At 39.3% G+C, this 14,840-nt stretch overlaps 1 protein-coding gene across 6 annotated transcripts in view; it reads right to left on the reverse strand.

The window, feature by feature from the left end:
- HTT (huntingtin) overlaps positions 1-14,840 on the reverse strand; it is a 204,258-nt gene that overhangs the window by 136,149 nt on the left and 53,269 nt on the right. For all 6 annotated transcript variants that reach the window (XM_006128262.4, XM_075930826.1, XM_006128263.4 and 3 more), the window contains 9 exons: positions 11,345-11,468; positions 10,638-10,756; positions 9,310-9,421; positions 5,384-5,524; positions 4,507-4,665; positions 4,325-4,422; positions 2,933-3,072; positions 2,168-2,231; positions 1,653-1,753 (listed from right to left, as the gene is read on the reverse strand). In XM_006128262.4, coding sequence (XP_006128324.1) covers positions 1,653-1,753; positions 2,168-2,231; positions 2,933-3,072; positions 4,325-4,422; positions 4,507-4,665; positions 5,384-5,524; positions 9,310-9,421; positions 10,638-10,756; positions 11,345-11,468 — 1,058 coding nt within the window. The remainder of the gene's footprint in view (positions 1-1,652; positions 1,754-2,167; positions 2,232-2,932; positions 3,073-4,324; positions 4,423-4,506; positions 4,666-5,383; positions 5,525-9,309; positions 9,422-10,637; positions 10,757-11,344; positions 11,469-14,840) is intronic.

The raw sequence follows: 14,840 nt of genomic DNA on the forward strand, positions 1-14,840 counted from the left end.
AAAATAGGTATAGTTTCTGATTTCTGTCACACCTTAACCACCAACTCCCCCCATATTACTGAATAAATCACAAACTTCTTGGTGTCTCAATTACCTCATCCATGTAATGGAGATAATACACCTCATTCCTGGAATAATTCTGCACCACTACACAATGCACAATTTGTACAGAGTTAATGTCCCGTGCAAAATTCCCTTCCCCCCGCCCTCACAGAAATGGGCTGCAAAGCTGTTTGCAGCCTCTAGAGAACATTGAACTTGGCAGAGCCCAGTTCCCCAGCCTGCAAAGAGACAGCAACTCCTGGGGACAGGGGGAGGGAACTGGAAGGTTCTGGAAGTTGCCGATCCAGAATGCCTTCAAGAAGGAAGGCAACATGCAGGCAACTGCATAAAAGTCTGGGACCCAGCATCAGTCTTTATTTCTCTTTATGGGTCCCCGAGTTCTGCAGAGAATGGGGTGTGAGTTTCTGGGCTGGAGATGGGGCCTCACAGTCGGGGCTCTGGTTAGGGAGGAGGTGCAAGTCTGGGCTGAGATGGGGCCCTGCAGTTGAATTCTGAGTAGGATCAGGTATGGGTATCTGGGCTGGGCAATTCCCCATGGCTGGGTTCTGGAGGAGAAAGAGGTACCAGTATTTAGACTGTGCAGGCACTTTGCAGTTGAGCCCTGGGGGAAGAGGAGGTGCAGGAATTTGGCCCCATAGCTGGATTCTGGATGGGTCAAGAAAGAAAGACAGGAACTGAGCTGTTGTAGGGGCTTCTTTAAATCTGTACTCCTGGGGAAACTCACTCACACACTATTATCAAAAATAAGTTATCAAAATAACTGAAACTGGTATGAATATATAGTGTTATTTTAACATATAAAATATGTAGAATGTTAAAATATTGTGTGCAGCATTTTTTAGCACAGAATTATGGTTGCCAGATGATTTAACCAAAAATACTGCTCCCCGCCCCCCGCCCCCCCCCAAAAAAACCACTGGGAAAAACATTCTGAGGAAAAAAAAAGGGGAGACCAAAGTTGTTAAGAGGAGTGAAGTGAAGGAAGAGGAGGAAGAAGAAAATCCAGCACGGCCCCTTTAAGATGAAGCTTTTTTGCCGGTAGCCCTTTTGTTTTTCTGCCAGCCACAAGACAAGCCCCTGCAGAACCAGGTAAGCGGGGGGATGGGGTGGGGGGGGGCAGACCCTGTTGCTGAGAGAGTTGCCAGGTGTCTGGTATTTTTGCTTCCTGGCTTGGGGGGAGGGGGAGGGGGAAGAGGAGGAGGGGAAGGATCAGAAAAATACCAGACATTTGACATGTCCGGTATTTTCTCAATTTTTTTTTTTAACCAGCGAGGCGGCAAAAATACCGGACTGTCCGGGTCAATACTGGACACCTGGCAATCCTACACAGAATTCCTACAGGAGTAACAGCTCAAGGGGTATTGTGAAAAATTAAATGTTTATACGATCCTTTGAAAAAATGGAAAACAGCATGATGATTCAAAATAATATGCAATTCTGAACAAATGTTTTCCTTCCATTACAAATAGTGTGTGCATGTGTATAAAATAAACACAAGAATTAAAATGTGGAATGCTAAGTCTTATTTAGTTGCAGATACATGGAGTTTAGGCTAGCATATTATGGAAATCCTATGTTTTAGCTCATACCTCATCAAAGCAGCTGCAGCTATATGTCTCACTCTGGGGTCTTCATCACCAAGAAGGTAGATTACAACACTGTTAAGCACTCTGTCCTGAAGTTTTAACAGCTATGAGAATAAGATTAGTGTAAGCAAAGATTAACTATCATAGCACATTTTCGTTACTATCAACTGTACAGATTATTAAAGATGTATTTTGTAGTGTTAACATGGAAAAGTATATAAAGGACAGTGCTACTTCCACATTGCTGAATAATTTATTTACATATGAAATAATCTAAACATTATACATTTTAAAAATCATATTATAAAGATCTCTATTTCAGTAGAAAAGCAATTTGACACCCAGTACTAAGAATTAGGCCATGATTCTACCACGGACATATGTAAAGCACATTGGCTTCAGCAGCTCTTGAACAACTGATTAAAGTTAAGCATATAATTTCAACTGTTTTACTGAATCAATGTTTCAAATTCTCAATCATAATGCTTTGATAGTGCACACAAAGATAAGCTTCTTACCCCAGTATAATGATGAACTCCTCTGTGTAAGTTGTCTGCTTTTCCTTCCAAAAACCTGACTAACCTTAATGGGTAAAATGGACAAAGACAAATCATGTTACTAAACATCATTAAAGTAACAAGATTTTTTTTAAGTGTTGTACAGTGTAATTGTTCATAGCAGAATTAAAATTTACTTTTATTAATTATTTAGGTAAAAAAGGTCAGAATTAGCACCTCTTAGTAAATCTGTTACAAAAGACAATAAATTGAAACAATTTAAAGCTTCTAACATACTGAACTAGCATCTGGCTGGTGATTTTTTTTTTTTTAAATAAGATTACCTTAAAAAAGCCTTTGGAGTGTGAGGGAATGTAAAAGCAAAGGCAAACACTGCAGTATTACCTATCCAAACAGTTTTGTGCAACAAATGAAGTTGAAAACAGCTGACAAAAAGTAGCAGAAGGAACTTAAAATATGTGCTGCATCTGGGCCTCCAAAGGATTTCACAAAAGTTCAGTTATTTCGCATACCAGACCATATTTATCTGTTTATAGTTTCTTAGAAGCCAGATTTAAGGAGATTAAAAGAACACACAGAAGATACTAATGTGTCCAATCTTGTGAACACTGATGTTAATGGCCGCTTTCTAGTCAGACTTGATTTATTGCATAAGAAGTTCATTAATATGTCAAAACTATTCTAACTTCAAGTCAAAAGCTAGGTTCCCATACAAGGTACTGTATGCACAGCTACAATGCAACCTACTGAAAAATGCACACTTACCGGAAATCTATCTCAGCAAGAGTTTCCAGAAGCTCTGTCCTTACAAGCCAATAAGAACTATTCTTCAGAGTAAGGAGGTCAATGATTAACTGTAAACCTAGTTCACTGTAACTGCTACTGCATAAGCTCATGATACAATGCTAAAAAGACAGAGGTAGAAAAGTTTTTAATCTTTTATTGTTTTAGAGAGCATCTCTTCTTGCACCAAATTCATGCTTACATATCTAAACTTTTTGTGGGGGCCAAAACAGAGAAACTTTAGTGCAGGGGTGGATAATAATTTCAAAAAGGGGGCCACTTCAGAAATTTTTCAAGGGGCCCAAGGCCATCCCGGAAGGAGCAGAGCCAGAGACTTCTTGCGCCTCCCCCACCCTGATTGGCCTGGGGGTGGGAGAGTGGCAGGGCAGCCACGGCCCTGATCCACTGACTTGGCGGACCAGAACCAGCCCACGGAGGGCTCTTTGCCCACTCCTCCTCAAGAGCATCTCTGCAGAGATGCTGCACTGAGAATAGTCAACTGCTAGGGAAATCTGAAGGGTCCAAATTTCTGTAAGAGAACTCAAAATTCAGTAGGGAATAATTACTGCCTATCATGCAAATTAAAATCTCATTTCTTGTATTCTTCCATCTATCTGTAGTCATGTGTTACCTTGCCTCATATTTCAACTATATACTCACTGGGGCTGGAATCTGTAATGGGGAAGTTGCCTAGTTCTGGTTTATAAGGATTTAAAAACAGCCCAGGGAGAGGGCTGTCATGAGAGCCAATTAGAAGGAGGTATCTGGCAGCTAATCAAACCCTGGCTAAGCTGCATAAAAGCGCTGCTAGACTGAAAGAACTCACTCCCATTCCAGCTCTGTAGGGAGAGAGATCTAGCTGCCTGCCAGCAGGGGACAGACCAATGCTAGGGAAAGGCTTGAGTAATCCCCAGGCTGAGGCCCAGCAATAGGGAGAAAGGTATTAAGTGGCCAATACAGACTGCAGTTTGTCCTTGAGAGAATGGGCTAGATGATAAATGGCAGTAGGTCACTGAGGCAAAGTGGGTTAAAGGGTAAGTGGCTTCACCAGCAGGGGAGGAAATCAGGCATGGGTACCCCAGGAGGACAGTACCGGACCAAGGGTAAGTACCCAGACCACAGAATAGGAGGGACAGAAGCCTGACAAGCGGAGAAGGAAGCAGGTAACTTTAGGCAAGACACCAACCAGCAGAACACATTCCAAAGCTGAAAAGCTAATTTCTGGACTGCCCAGTTTGAAGTGCTGTGAATGAATCACAAGCTGCTACAAGACCATTTTTTGTTGTGTTTTATAGCACTTAGCATGATAGAGCCCTGGTCCATGACAAGCATTCTATGGTAATCTAAATAAAAAGTAATAGAAATTTTGCTTACCCTCACTGCTGCACAAGCTAGTTTGCATGTAACTGAGGATTCATCTTTCAGAGTTTTCTGTAAGAGAGGTATACAGTCTACTGGAGAAAAGAGATTTCCTGAAAGAAATAATAATGAAAAAATAAGGACAAAGTTTTCACTGCATGCACCAAAACAATCCCCCAAAATTACTCAACTGTTACCTGTTGAACTTCTGACGTTTGCTAGCCAGTTTTCCACATCAAAACGTGATTTATTGAGAATGGAGTAGACAATGGTCCCACAGAGAATGGCAGTTGCTCCTCTAATCTGGGGATCTCCATGATCAATATAGTTCAAAACATCTGATACATACTGCTCTTCTGAGAAAAGAAGTTACGACTACTTTATTTTAAAAATACGTTCTATGCTTTAACAAGCCTTCTACTGATATTTCACTGCTTATAAAAATTTAAGATAGACTGCAGTAATAAATCAGCTATAACAAATGATGCAAAAAGCTTCATCAAAAACAAATAGAAAATAGTAATGTTTTCATTTTATCACCCAAGCATGGACTAAATTCATAATGAAGCAATGGTTCCAGTAGCACCAGTGCATTATGGAACAGTAGCAGGAGGACTACCTAATCATTTCTGCTTTGTTTGCAGCTATGCTGAAATTGAACCAGTTAATTTAACCCGTTTTAAATATGCTAATAGTAATCTGTTAAATTATTAGGCCCTTTCACTGCTGATCTGTAAACCATTTGGTATGTCTGTGTGAATGTTGAATGTTCTAAAAACATTGAAGGGTTTTTAACTGGTTTTAATTTTTCCCACAGTGCACCGTTGCTTCTGCAAATACTTGTTTCTAAGGCTTTTCATCGGCAAGAGAGAAAATGTGGGCACTGTAACTGAAATAGTTTGAGACAGCATTAGTGTACACCATTGATGTGACATGGTTAGTATACATGCACTGAGTTCTGTGTACATTAAAGAACTCAAATGGTTTAGACACGGTTTCCATTATGTATTCAAAAAATCAACAAGTTAATGTTTCACAAAAGAGAAGGGAGCTATAATAAAAACCTCAACATACCATACTCTTCTCCCATGGTTTCAAGAGGTGCCTTATACAGTTTGCTGAAGAAAGATTCAGGATGAAGGGCAACAGCTGCTCCAACACAACTTACTGCCAATGCTTTTACACTGACCCTCACATCCCGATCAGGAACTAAAGCTGCGCAAAAAAAAAAAGGTAGTAAAGAGCAAACAGAGTCTTATTACAACTTAACCTAGGCAGATACTATTCACAAGGAATCAATGCAGACCCTGTAATTGCATCTAGTTATTAGAATAATTTATATAGTGTTTTCTTCCTAAAAAAGTCTAGTTGCTAAATAATGGCTCGAGAGAATGTGATTGCTGCATTAGCAGTGCATAATATTCCATAGTTTATTATTTAATGTATTATTTAATGTATTCTTTCCTGTCCTAGTGTGACAATCTAAATTTTAAAACTACAGCTATCCCCACTTGGAGAAACAGACAAAAACCCATGTAAAAGGAGGGGATGGGCCTCCTGTGCCACAAAGTGTTTTTGAAAATATCCAATTCCAAAATATAGTATTCTAGATTATCTAAACTGTTAATTTGAACCAGAAATTAAGAAATCCGTAAGATTTTTTTTTTTTTTTACTCAAGACAAAAATGAAAAAATGCTTGCCACCCCAAGATTACAGTAGCTCAAGAATTAGGTAAAAAAGACCTCAAAATTTATACAGCAACATCCAATTGAAATTGTAAGGAACATTTTCACTGGGATGAAACTATTTACCCAAATTGGAATGTGACTGGAACAGTGAGATTGAGAAACACTCCTATCCTTGGCAGAAGTGCTTCAGAGCTTTTACTATCCACAAATGATCAGGAATTGTATGTTACATCTCATCTGAAAGAAGGCATCTCTAAAAACACTGTTCATATAACGTAAGGGATATTGGTTTAGGTTTTGACAGCAGAATGGGATAAGTAATGTAATGTTTATAGCCACAATTAGATTATAATCGTTTCAGGACAGGCAGTAGATCTTATTTCTGAGAGCCCTTTAGGGTGCTCAAGAACAAAATAAAAATAACATCCCTCATGAACCATATCCCAGGCAGAGCATAGGAGTATGGTCTGGGTTTTGTGTTTTAAGTGCAAAGCTATGGAAATCCTCATTTTTTGAGGAGTAACGTTAGTTTGAACCCAAGGGGTTTGATTCGAACTAACGTGTCCTGGAGGACACTTCCTGGTTCGAACCAGCTGGCGAGCTGAATAGCGTGTGGGAGTGATTATGCTAATTAAGCGCGGGATATTAAATCCCTGCTTCATTAGCAATTTCGGTCAGCTACATTTGCATCCCTGGTTTGAACTAGGGAGCAAGTGTAGACGTACCCTGTGTAACAAGGTGAAACACGTCATTCTCACACCACTATTTGAGGGAAGTCCACTAATTTCACAGATACGTAAATTGATTATTTGTAAACTGCTTTGATATCTTGAAATGAAAGACCCATTAACACCAACACTACCACTTAGAACAGCCTATGTTTTCCTTGCAGACATCCCCTTCCAGACTCCCCACTAAGCTTATAAGAAATAAGAATACAGCTGAAAGTACTATAGTTGTGTCATGGACATATCAATATGCATTATGGAAATATGCTTATGAATGTGCATAAATGGAAAAGCTTTATGCCAAACAATTCTTGTAAAGTATCACTTGAAAAGTTGTAATCTGCTGAATGTGTATATTTCATTTGTGTGCATGTATTATCCCTTGTATTTGAAATTAAAAATATGAACTTCTAGAACACTTACTAAATGTTGTCCAGGTCCTTCAGGTGAGGGAATTGACACACTGCATATGTGTGTGGTGGGGGCGGGGAGGGGGGGGTCAGGGCAGGACCTTGGGGATGGGGAGAGCAAAGGCTGGGGGGGGGGGGGGAGAAGAGGGAGAGTGCAAGAGTGAGGATTGTGGGGTAAGGGCTCAGTGTGGGGGATCCAATGTGTCACAGGCTTTTTCTCTCCCTTCTAGCCCCCAGCGGACATTTCTCCCCTCCCTTCCCCCCGCCACCAGGGGCCTTTTACTCTCTCCCTCCCTCCCATTGGCACTGACGGGGAAGGGAGGAAGAGTTTGGGGGGGGGGGGGCTACTTATCCAGTGCACTGGCAGGCCCCTGAACTTGCTTCTCAGTTCCCTTCTATCCCAGATATACTACCCAAACTCCAGTCTCTTAACCATTTGCTCCTACGGACACATTGCCTGGCTAGTGGCTCTGATCTTGTATGTAGTCCTTCTCTCCTTCCTGTTACTGGCTTCACTAGTAGCTGGCAGTTCCACTACTGCTGATGATTCTAGTACATTACAGAAAAAGCCATTTCCTCCACTTACGCAGCAGTAGTCTTTACAAGTTTCCTCCTCCTTGTTTCTAGTTTTTGTTACTTGTATCTCAGACTTAACTATGCTACACAAAACCTTAATATGAATGAAAGTCACTGGTAAAAAGTAGGGGCTGCTGGCTTTATCATGTGAATTGCCAGCTCTACATGGATTTCAATTAGACAACTAATAGAAATGTAGCCTTGTTAGTCTGGTGTAGCTGAAGTGAAGGACACTGTCTCAACGACTTAACTACCTGTATCCTACTACAAAGACCTTTCAAATCTGCACTTGAAAGGGAATCCTCTGAACTGTCATTCATGCTAAAATTCGACACTCTACATCTGAGTTTAAACAAAGGATCTAATTATCTTACCCATTACAAAGATAGCTTCCCCAATTATCACCTCTAATATCATTAGCTCACAGACATTCACATTTCCCCCCCCCCCATCCCTCTTCTGTTCTGAAATGTGATTTGTCCTTTTCATATGTGTTCATTTTTTTAAGTTGTATCCTTTGGTATATATTGTTGTGACTATTTTCTTCCACTACTTGATCTGAGGAAGTGGGTCTGGCCCACGAAAGCTCATCATCTAATAAACCATCTTGTTAGTCTTTAAAGTGCTATATAGTCCTGTATTTTGCTTCAATTAGACAACTGACATCTTAAGAAAAAGTTTAAAAGTTATCTTATTTTGCCATTTAAAAACATCTTTTAAAGTACACTCACCCACGCACTACAGATTTGTGCATCTGTGCGTCTCTCTGCAGTAAGAGTACCAAATTTGATATGCAGTTTGCCCTTATCCTAACTTAAAGCAAGGTCAGGGTTTGGTTGAGCCAAGAAAACAGGTAGAGCTGGGAATGGGATTGTTTTCCATAACATGGAAAGGAAGTAGGCAGAGAGAAAAGGGACAGGATCCTCAGTTACCAATGGGGGGGGGGGGGGGGGAGCAAGCACAGAGAGCGGTAATCCTGCAATGACCACTGGAGACAACCGCACCACCAAGGGAGTGGCCAGATAGAGACAGGGCTCATGATCTTGCCTGCCACTGACCCAGGTAAATGGCCTCCTACACCACCAGCCCTCAGTCCCAGCGCTGGAGTGGTTGGAGGGAGGGAAACCCCACTGGTTCCACCACCATGCCCCTTCCCCCAGGAATACCACCAAGGCTGGGCAGTGGAGCCCCGGTCCCCCTTCCCCCACAGAACCCCACTGGAAACTCCTTTGCCCCCCAGACCAGGCATGGGGAGCACCAGAGGGGAGGTCTGCACAGCCCCAACCCTGGACCCAGGCCAGGCTCACCCCCCCCAAACTCCCCAATGGGTGTCTGCAGCCTCGGTCTGGACCAAGGCATGCCAGGTACGTCTTCTAGAAATACAATAATATCAAGAATGAGCAGGTCAAAACTAGGTTCAGCCATTACAACACAATACAAATCCTATTAAAGCTCTTTACAAGCTATTGTCATAAAAAAACCCACAAAAAACAATAAGCTCTGTCAATGAAGAACTGTCAAACACGAGAAAGTGATTACACTTTGTTTTGTATACTGATATGGGCAATAAGCACAACTGTTTTTGACAGCAACTTACCACCTTTCTCCCCAGTAAGCAGAAAAGAAGCAGATAGGAGACGAACACAGTGAACCAGAGGAGCAGAATTTCCATCTGTGTAGTGACCTATATCTCCTTTTATTCTGGAAGGCTGTTCCAAAAAGCAAATCACACATCTTATATATGCTGTTAACTTTGTATTTAAACAAATCATAAAAAGGGAAGATACTCTAGAAATACTAAGTAATAAACAAGGATCCTAGAAATCTTTTTGCTATGGAAAAAATACAGAATTTGTGTTTCTTCATTTTTTATTAAAAAAATTGAAGTCAGAGACAAGGAACCCTGATTATCCTATTTAATTATAACCTGGGCCAGTTCAGAACCAAAAACAATCTGGACAATGATTGGGGCAAGGGCGGTCATCTGAAAAATAATGAATATATAAAAAAAATTGCGTTCATCTGATACCTATATATATTGTGGATACGGAAACTCAAGTTCAGCAGTTTAATTGATATGTGAAAAAAACAACAAATTCTGATTTTTTAATTCAAGATAATTTTTTTTAAATCACAAAAGACTAAGATGCCTTGTAATAAATCAGAGGCACATTAAATACATCTTCTGTGAGAATGCTACCACCAGCATTAGAATAGTTTTAATTTTATGATTGAGGCTATGACAGGTTTTGTAGATCATCATGATCATCATCTAAACTTGTTTGACAAAAGACTGTTCATAAGGCTCCTTCAGCTATGAAGTTATGCTCTCTAGAAACATAATATGGAACCCAACTCAGGAGTAATTTCCTTCTAGAAGTTGCCAAATTTGTCTCATTTGCTCTAATAAACTGTATGGCAGAGATTCTGGCAACATCTTCTCAGTGATGGGGATTATTTTTTATATAAAACTCATTGCATTCAACTGGAGCTTTGTTGTATTTGTTCATTTCAGGTGATGGTCAGCTCAATGATATTTGACATAAATTCATTATGTGCCCCTTCACTAATCTTCATTCACCCAACAAGGGAGAGCTGTTCTTTTTCTCTCTTCAGTTCTGACACCCTTAATTGCATTACTTGTCTATTTAGGTCTGCTTGATAGTATAATATCTTTTGTATATGCAAGTTGTCAAGATAGTGTATTTATGTGATCTAGGACATTTAATTGCAAGTTAATGTTTATGAACGGAATGTACTTTTTTAAAGTTAGGACACATACTGTTAAATATACCTACTTTTGCACATATCAAAGCATTTGCTTATAATACTGAATTTCATCAGTCTTGTTTCAGGTCATTTGTTTGGAAAATTTAACAAACATCTAACTTAAAAACCCATTTTGAGTGGGAGAATGCGTCTTACCTTATTTTCATGATCTCCAGATTCTACTGCTTCTTCTTTTGCCATGAATCTATCTACACTGCTGTCAGAAGGCTGCCTGCTATGGCCCATGTTTTTCAGTAAGTGGGGTTGCTGAAGAGCTTCAGAAAAAAGTAATGAATAGAACACTATTTAAAATGTAAATTAACAAAGATCACACACTTAACTGAAGTTTATTACCAAACAGTTAAAGTAGCGTAGAACTAACAAGAAAAATTATTTGTTAAAGAAACAAAAAGAGGAAAAATGAATTTTCTACTTTGATCAGAACAGCTACATTTGTTTATGGTGGACATAAAATAAGTAAATGAATTTTGCTAGAAATAAGATGAAAGAAACTACAAGTTCACCCTCTCTAGACCAGAAACATTCATAGTCTGGTGTGATTTTAGTTAGCCGGATGTCCACTTTCCATGGGTGTGACCAAGTTTCCCGCAGTTTCATAAACTTTGTTTATATTCACCAGTCCTAGTTCTCCGTGTTCTGTGCTGTTATTTAGCTCTAATTTACTCCTAAACGTCCTCTAACAGCCCAGTAAGCAGTGGAAGTGTTGGTAATGCTGCTAGACAATATTGACCTTCCATGGTCTGGAAAATTCTCTCGTTCAGAACCAGTCAGGTCCCGAGGGCACCGGACTAGAGAGGTTCAACTGTACTATTTTTGTAGTTGATTTTTTCTACTTAACATACCAAGGGAAGAATTTTTGAAAGGATCTGAGGATTCATCATGGAGAACATTTGCAGATTCATCTTCCTCATCTTGCAGCTGTCCAATCTGCATTCCAGAATACAGGCTTTCAGTACCTTCGAGAACCTAAGATATACAAGGAGTAGACTTTTAGACTAGATTAACTTAGTGCATTGGATTTTTGCACTCAAACATGCAGTGTTAGTAATTCAGAACTCCTTCCAAACCAAAGTCAGTCTGATGCATGTTAGCATTAGCGTGCAGCTCTGAGTTGCCCCATACCTAGTCCTCATTTTCCAAGGTACAAGTGTGATCTCAACAGCTCTCAGGCCTGGCTTACATGCAAGGGCGTCATTTTGGAACGGTGGGGAGGCCAGCAGCCATGCACTCTGGGACACGACTTACCTTTCATCCTATTCCCCGGATGCTAAGGAGAAAGCGCTTGCATTCCATACATGCCTCTCACATCTAGCTGGTGAAGGGAGCTTACCAGTCAGGTGTAAGAGGTATGCATCAAATGCAAGTACTTTCCCCTCATTCCCTTAGCATCCAGAGAACGGGATGAAAAGCTAGCCACATCCTACAGCACATGACTGCTGCCCCGCCCTTCCCTCCTGAAATGGCATCCTTGTTTTACATGACACCTTACATGGAGCCTCTCTCTATTTTACGGTTTGGGCCTCTTTGTTGAGAGGCAACATCCATCCTAGCTGTTATCAAACTCCATCATCCTCTTTTAGGGCCCAGTTGACAAATTTTCCAACAACTTCCAATTGGGTAGTGGAATTTTAGTAGTGATTCTGCTGGGCACCATAAAACACAGGGCTGGAGCTCTTCAAATATTCTCATTTTATCCTTTCATTCTAACTCAGAGTTCAATAGAAAGGAACTTAAAAAAAAGCCCACTGATACTAATGTTATGGACCGTCTTTCATTTATGTTGAGATCATCACCAAAATGTAGCAAAACATTTCAGTTACACTATCAGAAGGTAACTGTTAATATCCTGGCTGTAAAATGTACATCATGAAAGTGAAAAGTAGATACCAATTAAGCTGTCAAGAAATTTTAGCTGCATAGACTATAATATACAAATAAATACACAAACAATATACTGATTTGAGTCAGCTGTAACATTGCTATCATGCACTGGCAAGAAAATAACTGTGGACATCTCTTGTCTTTAATTTATAAAGTCTAAGATCAAATCATAAAATTATGGAACAAATCTTTGTCATTTAAAATTTATCTTTAAAATATTAAAAGGCCCTCTTCCACATAAAACAAATCCCAGACTTACAAAAATTAAATAAGCATGCAGAAGGACAAAGCAACACCTCACCTCCCATTCCAAGAACAAAATAGCTAGAAACACCCTTCAGGGTTCTTATGACATCAAAACTCTATACAACACAAATAAAAAGCAGCCTATAAATTTAAAACAACATGTAAGTCGGAAAGCATTTAAAATGTCTAACAAAATAAAAAAGCATCAAGAAAAAGATAGATTTCTTAGATTTCACACGGCAGGAAGCTCCATAAACAAAGACAAAAGACAAAAAAGCCCACTGTCCAAAGATTACAAATTTAACACCAAAAAAAAAAAACCCCACAAACAACAAGCTCTGCTCACGTAAGTGTATAGGATGTGACATCTTTCAGAATTTTCACTCCATCACTTATTTGAATCTCAAAATCCTATTATATGTTTAGTTTAACTTCTCTCCTTATTTGTCTAATTCTATAAAGATTCAAGATTTATACATTATACTCTGCTTTATTATTTCCATGGTATCACATTTTCCATTAAAGACTCAAATATTTTAAAAGCCAATTCATTATGTCTCTGTGTATTTTTCAAATAAATATTTTTATAACAGTATTTATGAAGCAGTTTCTCTCTTGCTTACCTGCCAAAACCCAAGTTGATTGTAACACACTTCAAGGAGGAAAGCTTATGACAATGTAGGAAGCACAGTTTTAGTTAACTGTGTTTTGATTAGCTGTTGCAAAGAAGATCTAAACCCTGGACTCCGTATCTGGCAGATAACTACACTTTCAAACACTGGTTTTCAAAACGTATTTGTGTTTTACACATTGATTTTACAATAAATTGTATTGGCACTGTAGATTCCATGGTAACTAAACATGATTTCCGCAACAAATGGATTCAGCAGGCCAAATTCTAACCTCAGTTACACTTGTTGCAGACCTGGGGGACAGGAGGGGAGCGAAGGCTAGTAGTTATTTGCCTATAACTCAGGAGACCATAGTTCAATTCCCTTCTCTGCCACAGACTTCCTGTATGACCTACGACAGGTTACTTAGTCTCTCTACTTCAGTTCCCCATCTGTAGAAAGGAGATAATAGCATTGCCCTACCTCAAAAGGACATTATGAGGATAAATACAAACAAATATATTACAGTGATGGAACCATATAAGCACCCAGAATTTGAAAATAGGCATCTGTTCTTGGATGCAACGGAAAGCTGGAGAATAATTTTGACATTGTTAATGCCACACAAGGAAGAAAGACAGCCGGACTCAGCCTCTCATATTGTGTCTGCAGGACTATCAAGATCAAAAGATTAGTAGAAACTTGGTTTTACCCACCAACTACACAAGAATCTGATATGTGAATCAATTAGCACATTTAGTCACTTTTCGTATTGCAACCAGTCTACATTTACATATATTTAAAGATCTAAATATGCCATTTGTTTGCATGAAAAGAGCTGGAATTTTTATGTAGCAATTTTAATAAAGTTTTGTAATTGTAATAATGACCATTTTCAAAAACTGAAATGTGATCTGCAACTATAAGCTCTTCTCTTCTCAATTTCCAAAAGTCATTTGCACTGGATTTAAATTTGAGCTCCTTAGTTATGATTTGTAGTTCAGGCATTTTAATGCAGACATCAGCTATTTACCAAGTATTTATGGATTGCCACTAAGTTAGTTAATTCTTAGCCTGTTTGCTAAATACCAGGTAAATTCTGAGTATTTCCAAGTTCTCTGTTTAGATAGTTATCAAATTACACTACTATGTGCATTTCAGAGGCACTTTGTATGCGCATTAAGCATCCCTAAACCTCACTGAGGATTTATTTACTGGATTTCCAAAGCAAGTACCAAGAAAATAGTAAAGTCCTTGACAATTCTGGATCGCAGCTCATGTTGAAAATAATTCTGTATTATTTTGGACACTTCTTAAACTGTTCATTTCCAAACTCCATAATCTCAGTACATCGGAGCAATGGCTATGCGCTAAGAAAGCAAACTAAACATTGAAAGGAAGGGGGGAAAAGAGATATTTAAAAGTTAAAAGCTACCAATAAAGGACACTCTATTTGGCTTATCTGCATCTGTCAAGTGGGACAAGTTTGATTATTCCGGGCTTGGCATCTTACCAAACTGTACTTTTCCCTGAAGGTAGAAACTTGGGTTTTAGGATTTAAACTTAATTTTAATTACTTACGGGTACCTTGTATTTGTCA

The sequence above is a fragment of the Pelodiscus sinensis genome, chromosome 5 (genome assembly GCF_049634645.1).
Source record: "Pelodiscus sinensis isolate JC-2024 chromosome 5, ASM4963464v1, whole genome shotgun sequence".
NCBI lineage: Eukaryota > Metazoa > Chordata > Testudines > Trionychidae > Pelodiscus > Pelodiscus sinensis.